The 15,413-nt window shown below is 38.8% G+C and overlaps 1 protein-coding gene across 8 annotated transcripts in view; it reads left to right on the forward strand.

Moving 5' to 3' along the window:
- Window positions 1-14,419, forward strand: part of LOC133385083 (uncharacterized) — an 80,870-nt gene extending 66,451 nt beyond the window's left edge. For all 8 annotated transcript variants that reach the window (XM_061627364.1, XM_061627372.1, XM_061627371.1 and 5 more), the window contains 6 exons: window positions 1,671-1,846; window positions 4,345-4,552; window positions 5,898-6,020; window positions 7,298-7,457; window positions 10,482-10,718; window positions 14,097-14,419. In XM_061627364.1, coding sequence (XP_061483348.1) covers window positions 1,671-1,846; window positions 4,345-4,552; window positions 5,898-6,020; window positions 7,298-7,457; window positions 10,482-10,718; window positions 14,097-14,154 — 962 coding nt within the window. In that variant the 3' untranslated portion in view covers window positions 14,155-14,419. The remainder of the gene's footprint in view (window positions 1-1,670; window positions 1,847-4,344; window positions 4,553-5,897; window positions 6,021-7,297; window positions 7,458-10,481; window positions 10,719-14,096) is intronic.
- The last annotated feature ends 994 nt before the right edge of the window (window positions 14,420-15,413 follow it).

Raw genomic sequence — 15,413 nt, forward strand, 5'->3', positions numbered from 1 at the left:
ATTAATTTACAACACTGAAGAATATTTTAAATTTAAATAAGAAGATAAGCTAGCTAGACTGAAGAGCAAGGTGAAATTAAGTACTGCTCAAGCGAGGCAGGAAAATGAACTAGCATTCCGTGGGAGGGGCTGTGGTGACAGTCTGTTGGGAGTGTTAACTCTTTCCTGCCTCAAGCACTAGCACAGGAAGACAGCACCCACTTGGGGGTGTCCTGGTGCCCACTGGAGAAATCCTAAAGCCATATTCTGCTCCTCCACAAGACTAGAATGGATATTCAGGCTCTTGGCACCACTACAGTCCCATAATGGATTGCACTGATAGCCAGAGTCAACCAAACATTAATCAATACTGCAGCAATTTCTGTTAATCCTGCTCTGCTACTTTGTTGTGTGCAAATGCTAGAGAGATGTGTTGCCACTGTCTTTCATTATAATGTGGTGAAGGTGGGAGAAATGTTATCTGGTGGCCAGTTATGGGTATCTATCTCCAGAAAAGTTAACAGCCTCAGATAACATCATCTACTTTAGCTAGGACAAGAGACAGATTTCTGCTACTAAATTTTACACAGATTAGTTAGGTAGAATTTCAGATTTCAAATTTGTTTTTTCAATTTAACACACTTTCAGATTTACAGTTGAAATCAACTGTAAAATGTATTGTGAATGCAATAAAGTTAAGTATCAGCTTAATGCATTCCCCTGCCTTAAAATCTCTAAGTATAATCAAGTAAACAAATTGTTTTCCCCAAAACTAATTCAAGCTGTAAGAATTTACGTAAGAAGTTTACTCAAAGTCACTGAAGTGCTATCCCCTATTTTGCTCTGGTTAAAAGATGGAAGAATTTTCTGCCATTTTCCCCATTGTGTGTGCGTGCGTGCGTGTGTGTGTGCATAGTGTGTAGCATTAATGGCTAGCACTCAGACTAGATAGTGAGTTCTAAATGTAAAATGTAAATGTACTGCCTTCAAGTCGATTCCGACTTATGGCGACCCTATGAATAGGGTTTTTATGAGGCTGACAGGCAGTGACTGGCCCAAGGTCACCCAGTGAGCTTCATGGCTATGTGGTGATTCGAACCCTGGTCTCCCAGGTCATAGTCCAACACCTTAACCACTACACCAGTTCTAATGTTGTTCTATTTATATACTGCCTTTCTGCCAAGGTGATTTACAATTTAAAATATTAACACAAACAAATGGTACAAAGTATTCTCAGGCCTACATCAGGAACTGAGGACACTAGTTCCCTGAGCATCTCCTTCTCATCCTCTTTCTGCTTTCCCTCAGGGCACACGGGTTTTATGTAGCTCCAGAGAAGGGGGACAGTTCTCTCCAGCTATTGATAATCCCTGAGATGGTTGAGAATTTTGTTATATCTTTTTTCTCTACAAATACAAGGCACTATCCAATGAAGGCTATATTTTAAGTACACTGTTAATGTGGGAGTAAGTCTCATGACCTCACTGGGCATTCCTTCTGAATAAACAAGCATAGGATGAAGCTGCAAGCTAATTTTTTTCCAGTCCCTTTTTATTTCAGTCGGAAAAATGCAATCCTATGCATGTCTACTCAGAAGTAAGTATATTTATTGTATTGTAAATCTTAAGCACAGTTGAGCTTAAATGTGACTGGATCATGCCTAATGAGTATGTTTGCATTTTGATACACAGTAAACCTTAAAAGCCACATCAGTGATCTTCAGGAAGCCAATGAGACTGCTGTCTTAGAGCTAGCAAAAGCAGACAAGGAGATTTCACAACTGAAGAATGAAATGGCTCAATTAAAATCTGAATATCTGCAGAAGTTAGCAGACTCCAAAGAAGAAAATCTTATTTTGAAGAAAAAGGTAAGAGATCGTTTGGGTGGTGATTAATCCTTTATTATTATACAGCCACGAGAGTGACTGTATACTATAGCCAGTGTGGATTTTTCACATTCCGCAATGTTAAATTAAAAATACCCCCCATGCGATTCTGATGCTTCCCATAAGCTCATTTCAAAATAAAACCTTACCAAACTTACAGTCCTGAACTCAGAAACGCTTGCTTAACAACCCTGTCAATTTTCATGACGATACACAAAACAGTCAGAAAGAATCGAGAGTTCAGAGTCTAAAAAGAGAGAAAAAACCCCAGAGCCTTTTAGGACTTTTTTCTCTGAGAGTTCTCATAATCTGTTGAAATTCATTAAAAATCAGCAATGTTCACAGAGTACCTGTAATCCTAATACTGACCTTGCCCCATACTCTGACCTTCATCTTCTGCAGTTTAAAAGTTTAAAAAATGCCTGGCTGATTTTTAATTAATTTAAGAAATTTTGGCTTGAAGCCAATGATAACGCGGGGCATGCTCAGTAAGAACCAACTGTCAGTGTTCTAAAAGCCTCACAGTGGCTGGGCTTGGCTAACACCCACACAAGACTTGATTTCACGTGAGACAGTCATGGCTTCCCTCAAAGAATCCTGGGAAGTGTAGTTTGTGAAGGGTGCTGAGAGGAGACTCCTATTCCCCTGAGAGAATGGTTTAACAGTCAGCCACTCTGATTGAAGGTCTGTGAGAGGAACAGGGCGTCTCCTAGCAACTCTCAGCACCCTTCACTAACTACACTTTCCAGGATTCTTTGAGAGAAGCCATGATAAATTGTTTTAAATTGTGTTTTAAATTGTTTTTTAAAAATGTGTTTTTAAATTTGTATATTTGTTTTTAATATTTTTAATTATTGTAAACCGCCCAGAAAGCTTCAGCTATAGGACGGTATATAAATAAATAAATAAATAAATAATGATTGTCCAAAGTGTAATAGAGGCCTGGTGTGGATGTGGCCAGGGACAGCTTTGTTTTAAATTTGGGTGGGAGATAGGGTTGCCAGGTTCAGGGCCTGAGGCTGATCTTGTAACTTTAGGAGAAGAGAAAGTCAGCCAAGTGCAGGTGTTCTTGCAACATAGTAATGGGAAAAACCACAAGGTGGAGTTCTCCCTTCCCCCTGCACAACTTTTAAAGATACAGAAGAACTCTTGGTTGCCAGGCCCAACCTCCAAGAGGTCTTCTGTATCTTTAAAAGTTGTGCAGGGGGGGGGAGGGAGAATTCCACCTTGTGGTTTTTCCCATTACAGACTTGCAAGAACACCTGCACTTGGCTGACTTTCTCTTCTCCTAAAGATACAGGATCAGTCTCAGGCCCTGCACCTGGCAGCCCTAGTGGGAGGCTACATGTGCCTTCTGTAGAATAAAAAGGTGAGGGAAACGCTGAAAAGCAATGATACTGTTCACAATGTTTTCCTTTTGGAAAGGAAAGGGGCTTCCCTTCTGCCCTGCTTTTTAAAGTTTGATAGAAATATCTGTGGGCTATAGGTATGTTCTTAAACCGCAAGGTTTTTTGCCTATTAGTGAATAACTTCTATACTTTAATTTAAGCCTACTCTTATTTTAGTGTAAAGAGGGGTGGAAGACAAGAAAACATAGTTCATCATGTAAACAAGAGTCACCAAACCATACCTAAAATTAGTCAACTGTTGATAACAATTTGTTTTATGTCTATAACAGTTTGAGCATAAACATTCTTAGTTTATATGTATTTGTCTTCTCAGTGTACTACTTTTATATATTTATAGAGTAGGCGTTCCCAAACTGTGGTCCATGGACCACCAGTTCCACACCATGTCTGTGGATTTGTGGTTGAAGATAGGAGATGGCACATCCATCACATTCAGTGTTCATATTAATTTTTAATTTTATTTTAATTGCTTCTTTTATTTCTTATATTGTATATTATTGTATTACAATTTGAATTCAATGGAATACATAAAATACAAAATGTAAGAAGTAAAAGAAACAATAAAAATACATTAAAAAGTCATATGGCACTTAGCACAGTGCATTACAATTGCTACAATAGGCAGAAAAATCATTAAGTGATCCACCTAGACCCCTCAAAATTTTCAAATGGTCCATGAGGAAAAAAGTTTGGGAACTACCGTTGTAGAGCATAACTGCATATTTAACACATTCACTGCTTAACCATGTTGTGAGGAATTAAACATTCCTTGCATGCAGAAAAGTAGCACATAAGAAAAAGCATTCTAGCCTTTCTTCATGCATGTTGTTTTCCACATGGGATATTCAAACATGAGAACCTAACCTGCAGTCTTAAGTGACACAGTCCCAGGTAGGGTTTACCATGTGATTTCGCTGCATGTGAAGCCATTAGTCAAAACCTTCACCAGCTTGAGAATAGCAGCAGTTCAGCAATGATAAATTATGCTTAAATATTGACTTCTACCCTTTGTTTTCCACCTTCATGATCAAGAATCAAAACATAGTTCAAACTAATCTCTCTCCTTTAAAGGTTAACAGGATGCACAGCAGACATGATCCAGTAGACATTTATGAGCAGACCCTGCATGAAGAGATTTGTGAGCTAAGAAGTGAATCCAGGAGGCTGAGAGAAATCAGTCACCAGTTGAATGAGGAAAACCATAGATTGAAAGAAGAACTATGGGATGTAAAAAGGCAATATGAATGGCTAATGCATACAGTTACTGGCAAACAGGATGGTAAAAGAACAACTATTATGGTATATTGCTCGGGTTCTTAGGATGCTCAGTAAACATCCCAGTATGCTGCTTTAGCAAAGATAAGAGGCCACATCACATTAACGTTACCAACAGTTACTTTGAAGCAGTGACTTTATAGCAGAGCTTCATAGAACTCATTCTTCTGCATGGGTTCATCATGAGCCTTGCTGCAGTATACTTACCAAACTAGGAAGATTGAATAAAACAGGTCCCCATCCACCACTATTGTGCACTGACTACCACACAATCAGTGCATTCAACAGGTTTTCAAGAAGAAGAAATATCCATTGCTAAAAGTATAGCGACAATTAACTCAGCGTGAAGGATCCATTTGAATAACCAAGTTCAATATGAATCCTGCCAATATAGTGAAAAGTCTGAAATTTCATTCATAAGCAGGATAACACAGTACCATTTAGTAGCTAGTGCAGCAAGCCAGGCACCTTATGCTACATATAAACAGACATATTGCCACCCTCATCTCATTATTCTGGATTGCCTTTGTGTGGGTGGGCATGCACACATGCATCCACACAACCTGGAAGACTGTTTTCTTTTTTAAATACCATGTTTATAATAGTGAGGTATATCTTCATACTCTCAAATTATTATTTCTAGTATTTTATAAATCACCTGAGGCAAAGTTACAACATTAAAACCAACACTACAACAGTGAAATTCACCAAAATAAAAATAAAAAAATCTTCATTGGACTTTGAAATATTAAAAGAGCTATTTGCTCTAGGTACCCACAACAAGTAATAGTGTCAGAGCTGATGGTTAGCAAAGAGATGAGATCCATCACTGCAGAAAAAGGGATATAACCTTCTACTGCAGTCACAACAATGAACCATGACAAGCCCCTATATAATAGCTTTCTGAAGACTAAAAGTGTCTCAAGACCAGTGCAACTAGCAGCATTTTCTATTTTCATTTACATAATGTCTTTTCCAATGAGTACCATTTTGCTCATTTGAGTACAGTTCTCTTTAAATACTGTATCTGTGGTAAGTAACACATTTCTGTGCCAATGTTTCTAAGGCCAAAGGGTATTTCTCATGCATAGTACTTTTTTAAAAAAATCAGGAAGCTGCTAATTTGGAAGACATTCTTCCAACAATCAAAAAGACATTTCACTTTTCTAAAATATAGCATTTTAATAAAGAGTTAGCATCATTATTTGATAAGACTAGCTTCATTTTAATAGGCTGCATCAACAGTGATAAGAACTCAGATTTGTCTGGGTAAAATTATTGCTGTATTAATGAAATATCTAAAACATCAAGAAGAATTTGATATAAGCATGGTTTTTATTTTTATGTAGAAAAGATAGAACAACGTTCTAGGAACAATACTTCCTCATCTTCCATAAATAGCGAATCTACAGAAATTCTGATTACTGGATACTGTGACACAGGTCAAGCAAAAGAAAACAGAGACTTAAAAGGTATGGTAATTAAAAATTTGCAATCTCAAATTTTCTTTGTCATCTTGGCTTGTTAGCACAGAAAAGAATCTAAAGCTATATAATATGTTCACACGGATCTTCATGTTGTAAGGCAAATTCCTATACTTATTTTCTGTTTACAGTTTCTGTGTTATGTGACTAATGAAAAGTAAATTCTAACTTGCTGATGAGAGTTTTGAAATATTTTATCCAGACATGCCCTGGCTTTGGATTTTATTCATTGTCTTCCTGGACCTTTCCCACAAAACATGGAAGATTTCAATCGGTCCAAAATATAGGGAAAAAAATTCTTTACTTGGGCACCATTACTATTAGTAACAAGCTGTATTGGATAGGGATGAATTAGGTACTGCAAAATTGTAGACTCTGCACTTCAGTGTCAGCTTTTACTCCATATAGGGAAAACGATCCTGGGTTTAATATACTGCTTACAGCATTTTTGAAGTAGCTACAAAATGTGATTTTGCAAGGATTTTGCATTGACTTAAAAGCCTACAGACAGAAAACTGAAGAGAAGACCATCCTTGAGGGAGTACAATTTAAACCTATTTTCATTGGACCATTAAGACTCATCCTTAGAGTTGTCACAGTATATCTAGAATTTGCAGGAACTGAATGAATGTGCTTTAGACAATGCCACACCACTTTCATAGCAATACAAAACTAAACCAGGAAGTCAAACCTTTAGCCAAGGGCTTTTATCACAGCCTTTAAGGATCCCCAATACATCCAATGATATCTTCAGGGCGAGGGAGTTAATGCCATTAACATGAGAAGGGCAGACTAGCCAGTGACTGCTTCAGGATGATGTAGTATCAGTATCTGTTTCTTTGTCCCCTCCAAATTAGCAATGTGGACGCAAGAAATGTGGCAAGTAAAAGAAAGTGGAGTTGTTTCAAATTGAGTACATTAGAGCACAGTGTTTTAATTTGCAATTTTCCAGCATTTATAAGAAGAAAAACAGTATGAATTGATGCATCCTAGTTCCCAGGATGCATAGCACCATTTTGTTACCATATTCATGCCAAATATTGTCCAAAAGTGCCAGAAAAATATCTAGATGTTTCCAACTAATGTATCTAATTGAGGTGAAATTGTTTTTTTGTCAGCAAAATTAGATAATTATCCCTAAGCATCTGGTGGTAGGGAATAGGGCCCACATTATCTATTTTAGTTTGACATTTTTGAGTGAAATGTTGGCAACTAGATTTGATGCAAATTTCTCTAGCAGCTCCTTTTCATGTTGTTTTATCAAGATGATGTATCTGAAACAACCACAAAGGTGAGCACCAACAACTTTCCCTGCATTACTCAACACAATCAAACAAGTTATGAGAACTATGATAAAAACATCTCAAGTTTAATTTCAAGAAGTCTCTCTGTAGTGGACACTCGTGATAAATATTCTCCAAACAGGTAAGATATATAGTGCAGGATTCCATCTATTTAAAGATGGCAGTTATTAATGGGGTGTCGTTTTAGTTCCCTATTAAGCAAAGTAATCATTATGCACATCGAAAACTCTTGCTGTGGTCTCTCAATACAAGCTGCATCTTAATGTTTATACATCCCAGGCACATTTTTGCCTCCCCCCTTCAAGTCTTCACTGCTCTCACATATTAGCCCTATTCAGATGTTCAGCCAAACATTGAGCATACAAGCCAAGATGGGATCACAGGGGGTGTGCATTCACCTACCCTATCCCTAATAACCCCATGTGTGGCACCCTCCACTCTCCGCATTCATGCATTCAGCACAAAGATCTTATGGGAGATTCTGAGTGTGCTTAGAAGCCTCCCTGTGATCAAGAATCCTAAAGGGGGGAAGCAAGGCTGGTGTACATAGGGATTTTGCGGGTGGGACTGTTGCACATGCTGCCATGCCTCCTGCATAGTTGGTGTCCTTGTGTGTTTGGTTGAATGCTTGAATAGAGCTATTGAAGCCCACCTTGTTTTTTTATAGCCTAAAGCAGGGCAGAAAAACATGTCTCAGCAGTAAAGCTTATATAGAAGGTTTCAGATTTAATCCCAGGCATCTTCAATTAAAAGGTATTTGCTACATAATTAAGGTGATAATCCTATGTACACTGAACTGGATGGACACAAATAGGATTGTGTTGTGTTTTCTGCTGCAAAAAGGTTGAGAAACCATGCCATATATTGTCAATGTCTTATAGGCTTCCTCCCTGAATTATCTGTTGTCAGCTGGAGACACATTGTCCAAAATGACTTGGACTCATCTTCCATATAATTTGTCCTGTCTTCACTTTTGAATGGAGGCCTTCCATGACACCATGGAGTTCTGTGGAGCTGACATTGTTACATTCCAGTTTCTTCACAGCATCTTGAAAGATTACCATCAGATTGTGCAAAAAGTAAACATAACAGATTTGTGTTCTTCCTCAGTTAAAGCTGCCCACATAATCTTCACACATTCTTCTGCCCCACTGGAAAAAAAGTATGCCCTCAATACAGGCCAACACTGTGGTATGCATTCAGTAGCGGTAGAAGTGACAGCCACCTTGTTGGCATGTGCTAAAGCACATCTTTGTATTCCATTTCTACAAACTCAAAAAAGGACAAAAGAGACTTTGCCTTCTTGGCTGAGAAGCTAAACCCACTGTATACGTTGAGGATAAGTATTTCTACATCAAAACTCAAAGCCTTCGTCCCATGTTTGAGACAATTGTGGATTACATTACATTTGCATCCCACTTGCGTCAGGTGGTAATTAAACTGTTTTAATTTGTTACACTGATGTGTTTTCCAAAATTTACAGAGGCATTGTCAGCCACATAAGACAACACACTGTTAATGCTGAACCCATTCTTCTGTAGAATACTGGAGATCTGTATCTCAATCATCTCATCATTGTCATTGTAAAAATCAAGCAAACCATGCTTGATTCCCTCTTTCAAAGAAAAGTAACAAAATCAGTGGGAAGAATTTCCTGTGTCCATTGCAGGAGGCATCAGACCCAATGGAAAAAGAGCTGTGCATTATCCAACTCCTTGCGTAGAAGTTCTAGTGATTTTTGTGCCAAAATACTTTCTGCTATGCTGGTTGCTTTTGTCCACCCACTATATAGAGAGAGGGACGGGGCAATTTCAGAATCAGGCAACATTCTTGGAAGCATTTTGTCTGCACAATCTTAGCTTGTGTCACTTAAATGGTTGGAAATACTGTGGTGAACTTTAGCTATTACTTGATTTTCTTTGGCTGAGTCTCTTTTGACTCTCAGTGATGAAATTTGTGGCATTTTTCCTGTTGTTTCTCTAATTCCTCGTGTTCAGCATAGATTCTCACTGCTTTTCTTCCCTCATCCTTAACTGAAAACCATTGACAGCATAGAATACCTTCTGCTGTAACTGTGTTGACTTAAGAACATAAGAACATAAGAAGAGCCTGCTGGATCAGGCCAGTGGCCCATCTAGTCCAGCATCCTGTTCTCACAGTGGCCAACCAGGTGCCTGGGGGAAGCCCGCAAGCAGGACCAGAGTGCAAGAACACTCTCCCCTCCTGAGGCTTCCGGCAACTGGTTTTCAGGAGCATGCTGCCTCTGACTAGGGTGGCAGAGCTCAGCCATCATGGCTAGTAGCCATTGATAGCCCTGTCCTCCATGAATTTGTCTAATCTTCTTTTAAAGCCATCCAAGCTGGTGGCCATTACTGCATCTTGTGGGAGCAAATTCCATAGTTTAACTATGCGCCGAGTAAAGAAGTACTTCCTTTTGTCTGTCCTGAATCTTCCAACATTCAGCTTCTTTGAATGTCCACGAGTTCTAGTTCCACTTTCTCAATGCCATGCATAATTTTATACACTTCTATCATGTCTCCTCTGACCCGCCTTTTCTCTAAACTAAAAAGCCCCAAATGCTGCAACCTTTCCTCGTAAGGGAGTCGCTCCATCCCCTTGATCATTCTGGTTGCCCTCTTCTGAACCTTTTCCAACTCTATAATATCCTTTTTGAGATGAGGCGACATCTAGGGAAGGGGCGTGTTGAAGATCAAACGGGAGGGAGTTCCAGAGAGTGGGAGCCACCACAGAAAAAGCCCTCTCCCTAGTACCCACCAACCTAGCTGTTTTGGTTGGTGGGATTGAGAGAAGGCCTTGCGTGGCTGATCTGGTCGGGCAGCATAATTGGTGGCGGTGGAGGCGCTCTTTCAGGTAAACTGGGCCGAAACCGTACAGGGTTTTAAAGGTTAATACCAACACCTTGAATCGGGCCCGGAAAACAACCGGCAGCCAGTGTAGATCAAATAACACTGGCGTAATGTGATCACGGCGGCGGCTGTTGGTAAGTAAGCGCGCCGCTGCATTCTGTATAAGTTGCAATTTCTGGGTCGTTTTCAAGGGTAATAATGGTTTGCAGGGCTATAAAAATGGTCTCTGTTGACTTTCAAAGAAAAGCTATTGATTTTCTATGATTATTTTATCCAAGGATTCATATGGATAAGGCAGCACTATCAAGATGGCCATTTGCACCTAAAAGTGTTGCAGACCTGAAAGTTGGAAACCTAGTGAAATTTTCATGCCCAACAGGAAAAATCAGCAAAGGAACTGTTAAGTATTTGGGGCCACTTTTTGGAAGAGAAGAGGACTACCTTGGAATAGAGCTGGAAGACAATCAAGTAGGGAGGCATGATGGAACTTTTCAAGGAACACGCTACTTTCTTTGGTAATTTTTAATCTTATAGCTGATATATTTAAGATCTTTTTTTTTCAGATCCCAACTTCCTGAATACATTATTGGTGAGGGTAGGGTTAGTGGTATACTCGTTATAATTAGGTCAGTGTACTGATAACAGCAGTGAATTATAACCAAGTGCACTTTTTAGCTATGGTTGAGAGCAAACTGCATAAAATATTGATATAAATGTACATGCAAATACATTGCATTATCCCACCACAGTAAAAACTGAACTGCAAGGGAAAGCCAAGTATGTGGGAGTCCTGATTCATTGTCCCTTCAGGACTAGAATTTCACAATTTTCTTTACACTTTATCAAACAGTAATTGTGCCTTGAACTAATTCGGAGTGATAGTGCATTAATGTCCTATTATCAAATACTAATATAAAAAGAGTCTGCTGGCTCAGGTCAGTGGCCCACGAAAAATATTCTCAGAGTTTATAAATGCACCAATTTCCACTTGCAATTGCTTTACTCAGAAATAAAAATAGTATTAAACATTTGAACTCCCATAATTGTTTGCTGGTGCTGTAAACACAGCAATTAATGTAAGAGGTGAAATCCTAAGAATATGATGTTTTGCTGGTAGCACATACATGTCTGTTCCTGCCTGTTTTAATCTTCAGCCCTATTCGTTTATATCTACATACCTTAAGTTTGAGAACTTCCTTGATATAATGGACATTATGAAAACTCTGAAGAACAAATTGCTGTGTGCATCATTAGAGAATCAACAAGGCTTGAATTCAGAAATTATAATTGGGTCTGTAAATACTACAGGTATGCATGGACCCTAGATTCACCCTGTAACTGTGCTTCTTAAAAAACTATAGTCTGTTTGAATTGCTCTGTCTGCTACAATCTGTGGTTTGGATTCTGACACACTTTGTATAACATAAAGTTCCGTTCTCCCTATTCACTCTTTTTGGGAATCTAAGAATGACTAGCTTTTTTCCCTTTTGGCATAAGCCGACAAAATTTGTAGGCACAGCAACCCCACCAGATTGCATGTCCTGAAGCTTCTGTGCAAGGAGGATACTAGGCCAACTAAAAGTCAAAAATCCATATAAGTTTCATATTTTCAAGAGTGGGGAGTGGTGTTTGTCTCCAGTTCTTTCTTACCTTAAGATAAGTAAGAGGTGGCTGACTAGTGTGTATTTTTGCATGTATGTTTTTAAAAACATTAGCTTCACACCAGCTGGCTTGGCTTTCCTAGTACTTTGTGTTGGGGTGGGGACATCTTCCAATAAGACACTATAAAGTGTGAGGTTGGCCTTAATGCTGCTTGTGGCGTGCTGAAGAGCTCTGGAGGATTTTTTTTTTAAGCAGCAGAAAATTATTTTAAAAGTTAAATGACGCGATTAATTTTTTTTTAATTACAATTTTATTTTTAATTTTTAAAAATCATCTGATGCTCTGCTTTAACAAAAGAAATCATGTGTTCTGCAAACAACACTTGGACTGCCTTCTTGCAAAGCCCTTGGGCCTAGAGAAGAGAAAAAGAAACTGAAAAACAGAGTACAAAGAAACTGACAAAGCAACACAAGCCTTTGTGTGGGCCGTAATACAACTCATGACACTTTGTTGACATCATGTCTCAATTCAGGGAAGGGTAAAAATCACCCCAATTTGGCTGATTTGGCCCAAGGACAGAACAGCTGCATATCCCTAGTAAATGTATGATCTTGTTATTTGAAAAGACAGCCAAACCAAGCAATGTATCCCTCCATTCTGGCCACTTGGATCTACAAATATCTTAGAGGATTGCATCTACTGTTGTCCTTCTTGCTGACAGAAGGCTCTTTGATTCAGTAGAGGCTTTTGCCAATTGAAAGGCCGCTGAAGTGATACTCACTGCTTGCTTCTCCTCCCTGCAAGACTCCAGGGCCAATTCATACACTGTTCTGAAGGGTCTCACAATTCTTTGGAGCAAATGGTTGGGGCAATTTGGGAATTGTAAAGGGGAAGGGTAATTAGCAAAAATTGGCTTCCTCTCTATTCTGTTAATCAGAGTCAACACTGGATCAGAGAGTGTCAGTATGTGCATACAATCCAGAGCAATGTAATGTAACAAAACATTCAGTTAGGTTTCTTTTGTAAGATGCTGTTGACATACTGTCCTGCATGAAGAAAATAACTGACATTATCCTAACTTGATTTTGACAGCTGTTGCTATATTGGGCCACTTAAGAAGCCCAAGTCGGTAATAGCAACTAAAAAAGGTTAGAAACATCCAGAAAAATATCTGCTATCCATTTTTAAACATATTTCTCTGAAGTCTTGACAGTTTTTTCTTCTCAATCAAAGGATTCTCCATCCTAAATTTCATAGCCATTTTGAGTATAATGTTTGTACTTTTCACTGGCAGTGTGGCAGTTTTATAGATCCAAACACTTCCATAACTTGATGATTTTAGACACATTCCAGATGAGGTATTTGCAAAAGAGATGTGCCCTAATTACTAATCTGGTAGGCCCACTTTAAAAAGGCCCTTATCAAGCAAGGGCTTCAAAAAACTAATACTTCTAAATAAAGTTGTTGAGAACACAAATTATTCCATCAGCAAGCAAATTCAGTGTGATGATGAGTGTTATGCATAATTAAGCAGTGCATGTATCACCTACTAACAACTATGGCAGGAATAGGCAATACAGTGTCCTCCAGATGTTGACCAATATCTCCCATTATTCCTGACCGATTAGAGTTGTAGTCCAACAGCATTTGACGGGATCAGGGATAATTAGCTATCTCTGGTCTAAAGTATCACCAGTGACCTATACCTTCATCCTACCCCATGCCTGAACCCATACTGTGTTCTTCCAAGTTTTACACTAGAGTTACTGTCTAAGCAATGGCTATAACATCAGTGTTGCAGGAAGCACTTATCTATCCCCTTAACTAAATCCTGATCCCCACTTTCAGCAATGCCCTACCATTCTTTGACCCTTTCCTCAATTCCTTTTTTCCTCGGTGTCCACCAGTGCCGCAGTATGCATCTCCATGGGTATGGGTGATAAAGTAGTAAAAAAAGGGAGTTATCCTCAACAGCATAGATACCCCACCTTAAAAAAGGCTAAACCAATCCATAATGAAAGGATACTATTGTGCCACTGGTACTAGAAAAGAATACTCTACCAACAGAAAATTGTGGGACTTTCTACCATGTGTGAGGGTCGTGGTTGTCTATAAATTGTGGCCTTTTAGAATCTAAGCAGAAAACACTGTCCCGCAACAGATTTCTGTTTGTATGACCAACAGTGGCTTACGTATATCTGTGAGTTTAACTTGTTGGTTAAGTTTATTTCTTAAGAAGTCATGCTAAATGACCACGTCCACATTACTGACTTTTGACATTTGTCTTCCAGTGCACCTAACAAAGGAGTTTTTGTTAACTTCAGCAAAATCATTATTGCCTGGGAATAATGACTCCACTACATCCTGAACAATGAACACATGGATTTTTAAAGCTTTCAGATATATTGTTGCTTCTGTTGCAAAAAAAGAAACAAAGTGTTTAGAACTCTGTTCAACAATCAGTGTATTTTATCAGATTGTACTTCAGCATTTCTAGTATCCTATTTTTTGTAAAATAAATCTAATTGCACCATTAATGTAAATGCAAGCAGAGAACACCTGGAATCAAGTCATAATAGGTATAATGCACCTCCACAATTAAACAAATTCAAAAGAGTTTATTTTCCTCTCCATATATGCCGTTCAAGCTCATGATTGCTCACATATTAATGTGGAGAATGGAACAAAGGAACTGTCATACACAAATACAGATGCAGTGATTTCCATGATTTTGTATTTAGGAAAAAATGCAGAAGTAGTCCCCCACCCCACCCTTGCGGGGTGAAAACAGAAGGTAAGCATAAGGCTAGGATAGCCTCTGTGCAGAAGAAGTATCCTATGATAACAAACCATCTGGATTCTTCATTCAAAAATAGCTACAACAGACTGATAGAATCTTAAGAGAATTTCTAGAAGAGACATACTTACCCGTCTTGCTGAATTAAATCTACCATAGTGCGGTGCCCATTTGTAAGAAAGCTTCTTTGGCTCAAAGTTCATAGTATTAACAACAGACATGAGAATGAACCTGAACTATCACTTCCAAGCATTTGTAAATCTTATCATTTCACCAATCCTAACAGAGTGCCTGGCAAAACTAGGAATCCCTTCCTAATGTACAGAAGATCTAAATTAGTCTGTAGTAGTCATAGAAGTGAAGTTTGGAGGAGCTGACATATCAGACTAGACATCAGAATCTGTTATCTGCTAGTAGTAAAAATGGATCAAGTTTATTTATTTATTTATTTTATTAAGCTTATATACCGCCCGACTAGCAACAGCTCTCTGGGCGGTGAACATTAAAAATACAATAAAAATAACACAATACAGTATATCACAATACAAAACTGTACAAAAAACTACAGTCTAAAATCAAAATATAATAATTTAGAATTAACAGGAATTAAAATGCCTCAGAGAAGAGAAAGGTTTTAACCTGGCGCCGAAAAGATGATAGTGTCGGCGCCAGGCGCACCTCCTCGGGGAGACCATTCCATAGTTCGGGGGCCACCACTGAAAAGGCCCTAGATCTTGTCACCACTCTCCGGGCTTCCCTATGAGTCGGAACCCGGAGCAGGGCCTTCGTAGTAGACCGTAGTGTACGGGCC

Source organism: Rhineura floridana, chromosome 5, assembly GCF_030035675.1.
Source record: "Rhineura floridana isolate rRhiFlo1 chromosome 5, rRhiFlo1.hap2, whole genome shotgun sequence".
NCBI classification, from domain to species: Eukaryota; Metazoa; Chordata; class Lepidosauria; order Squamata; family Rhineuridae; genus Rhineura; species Rhineura floridana.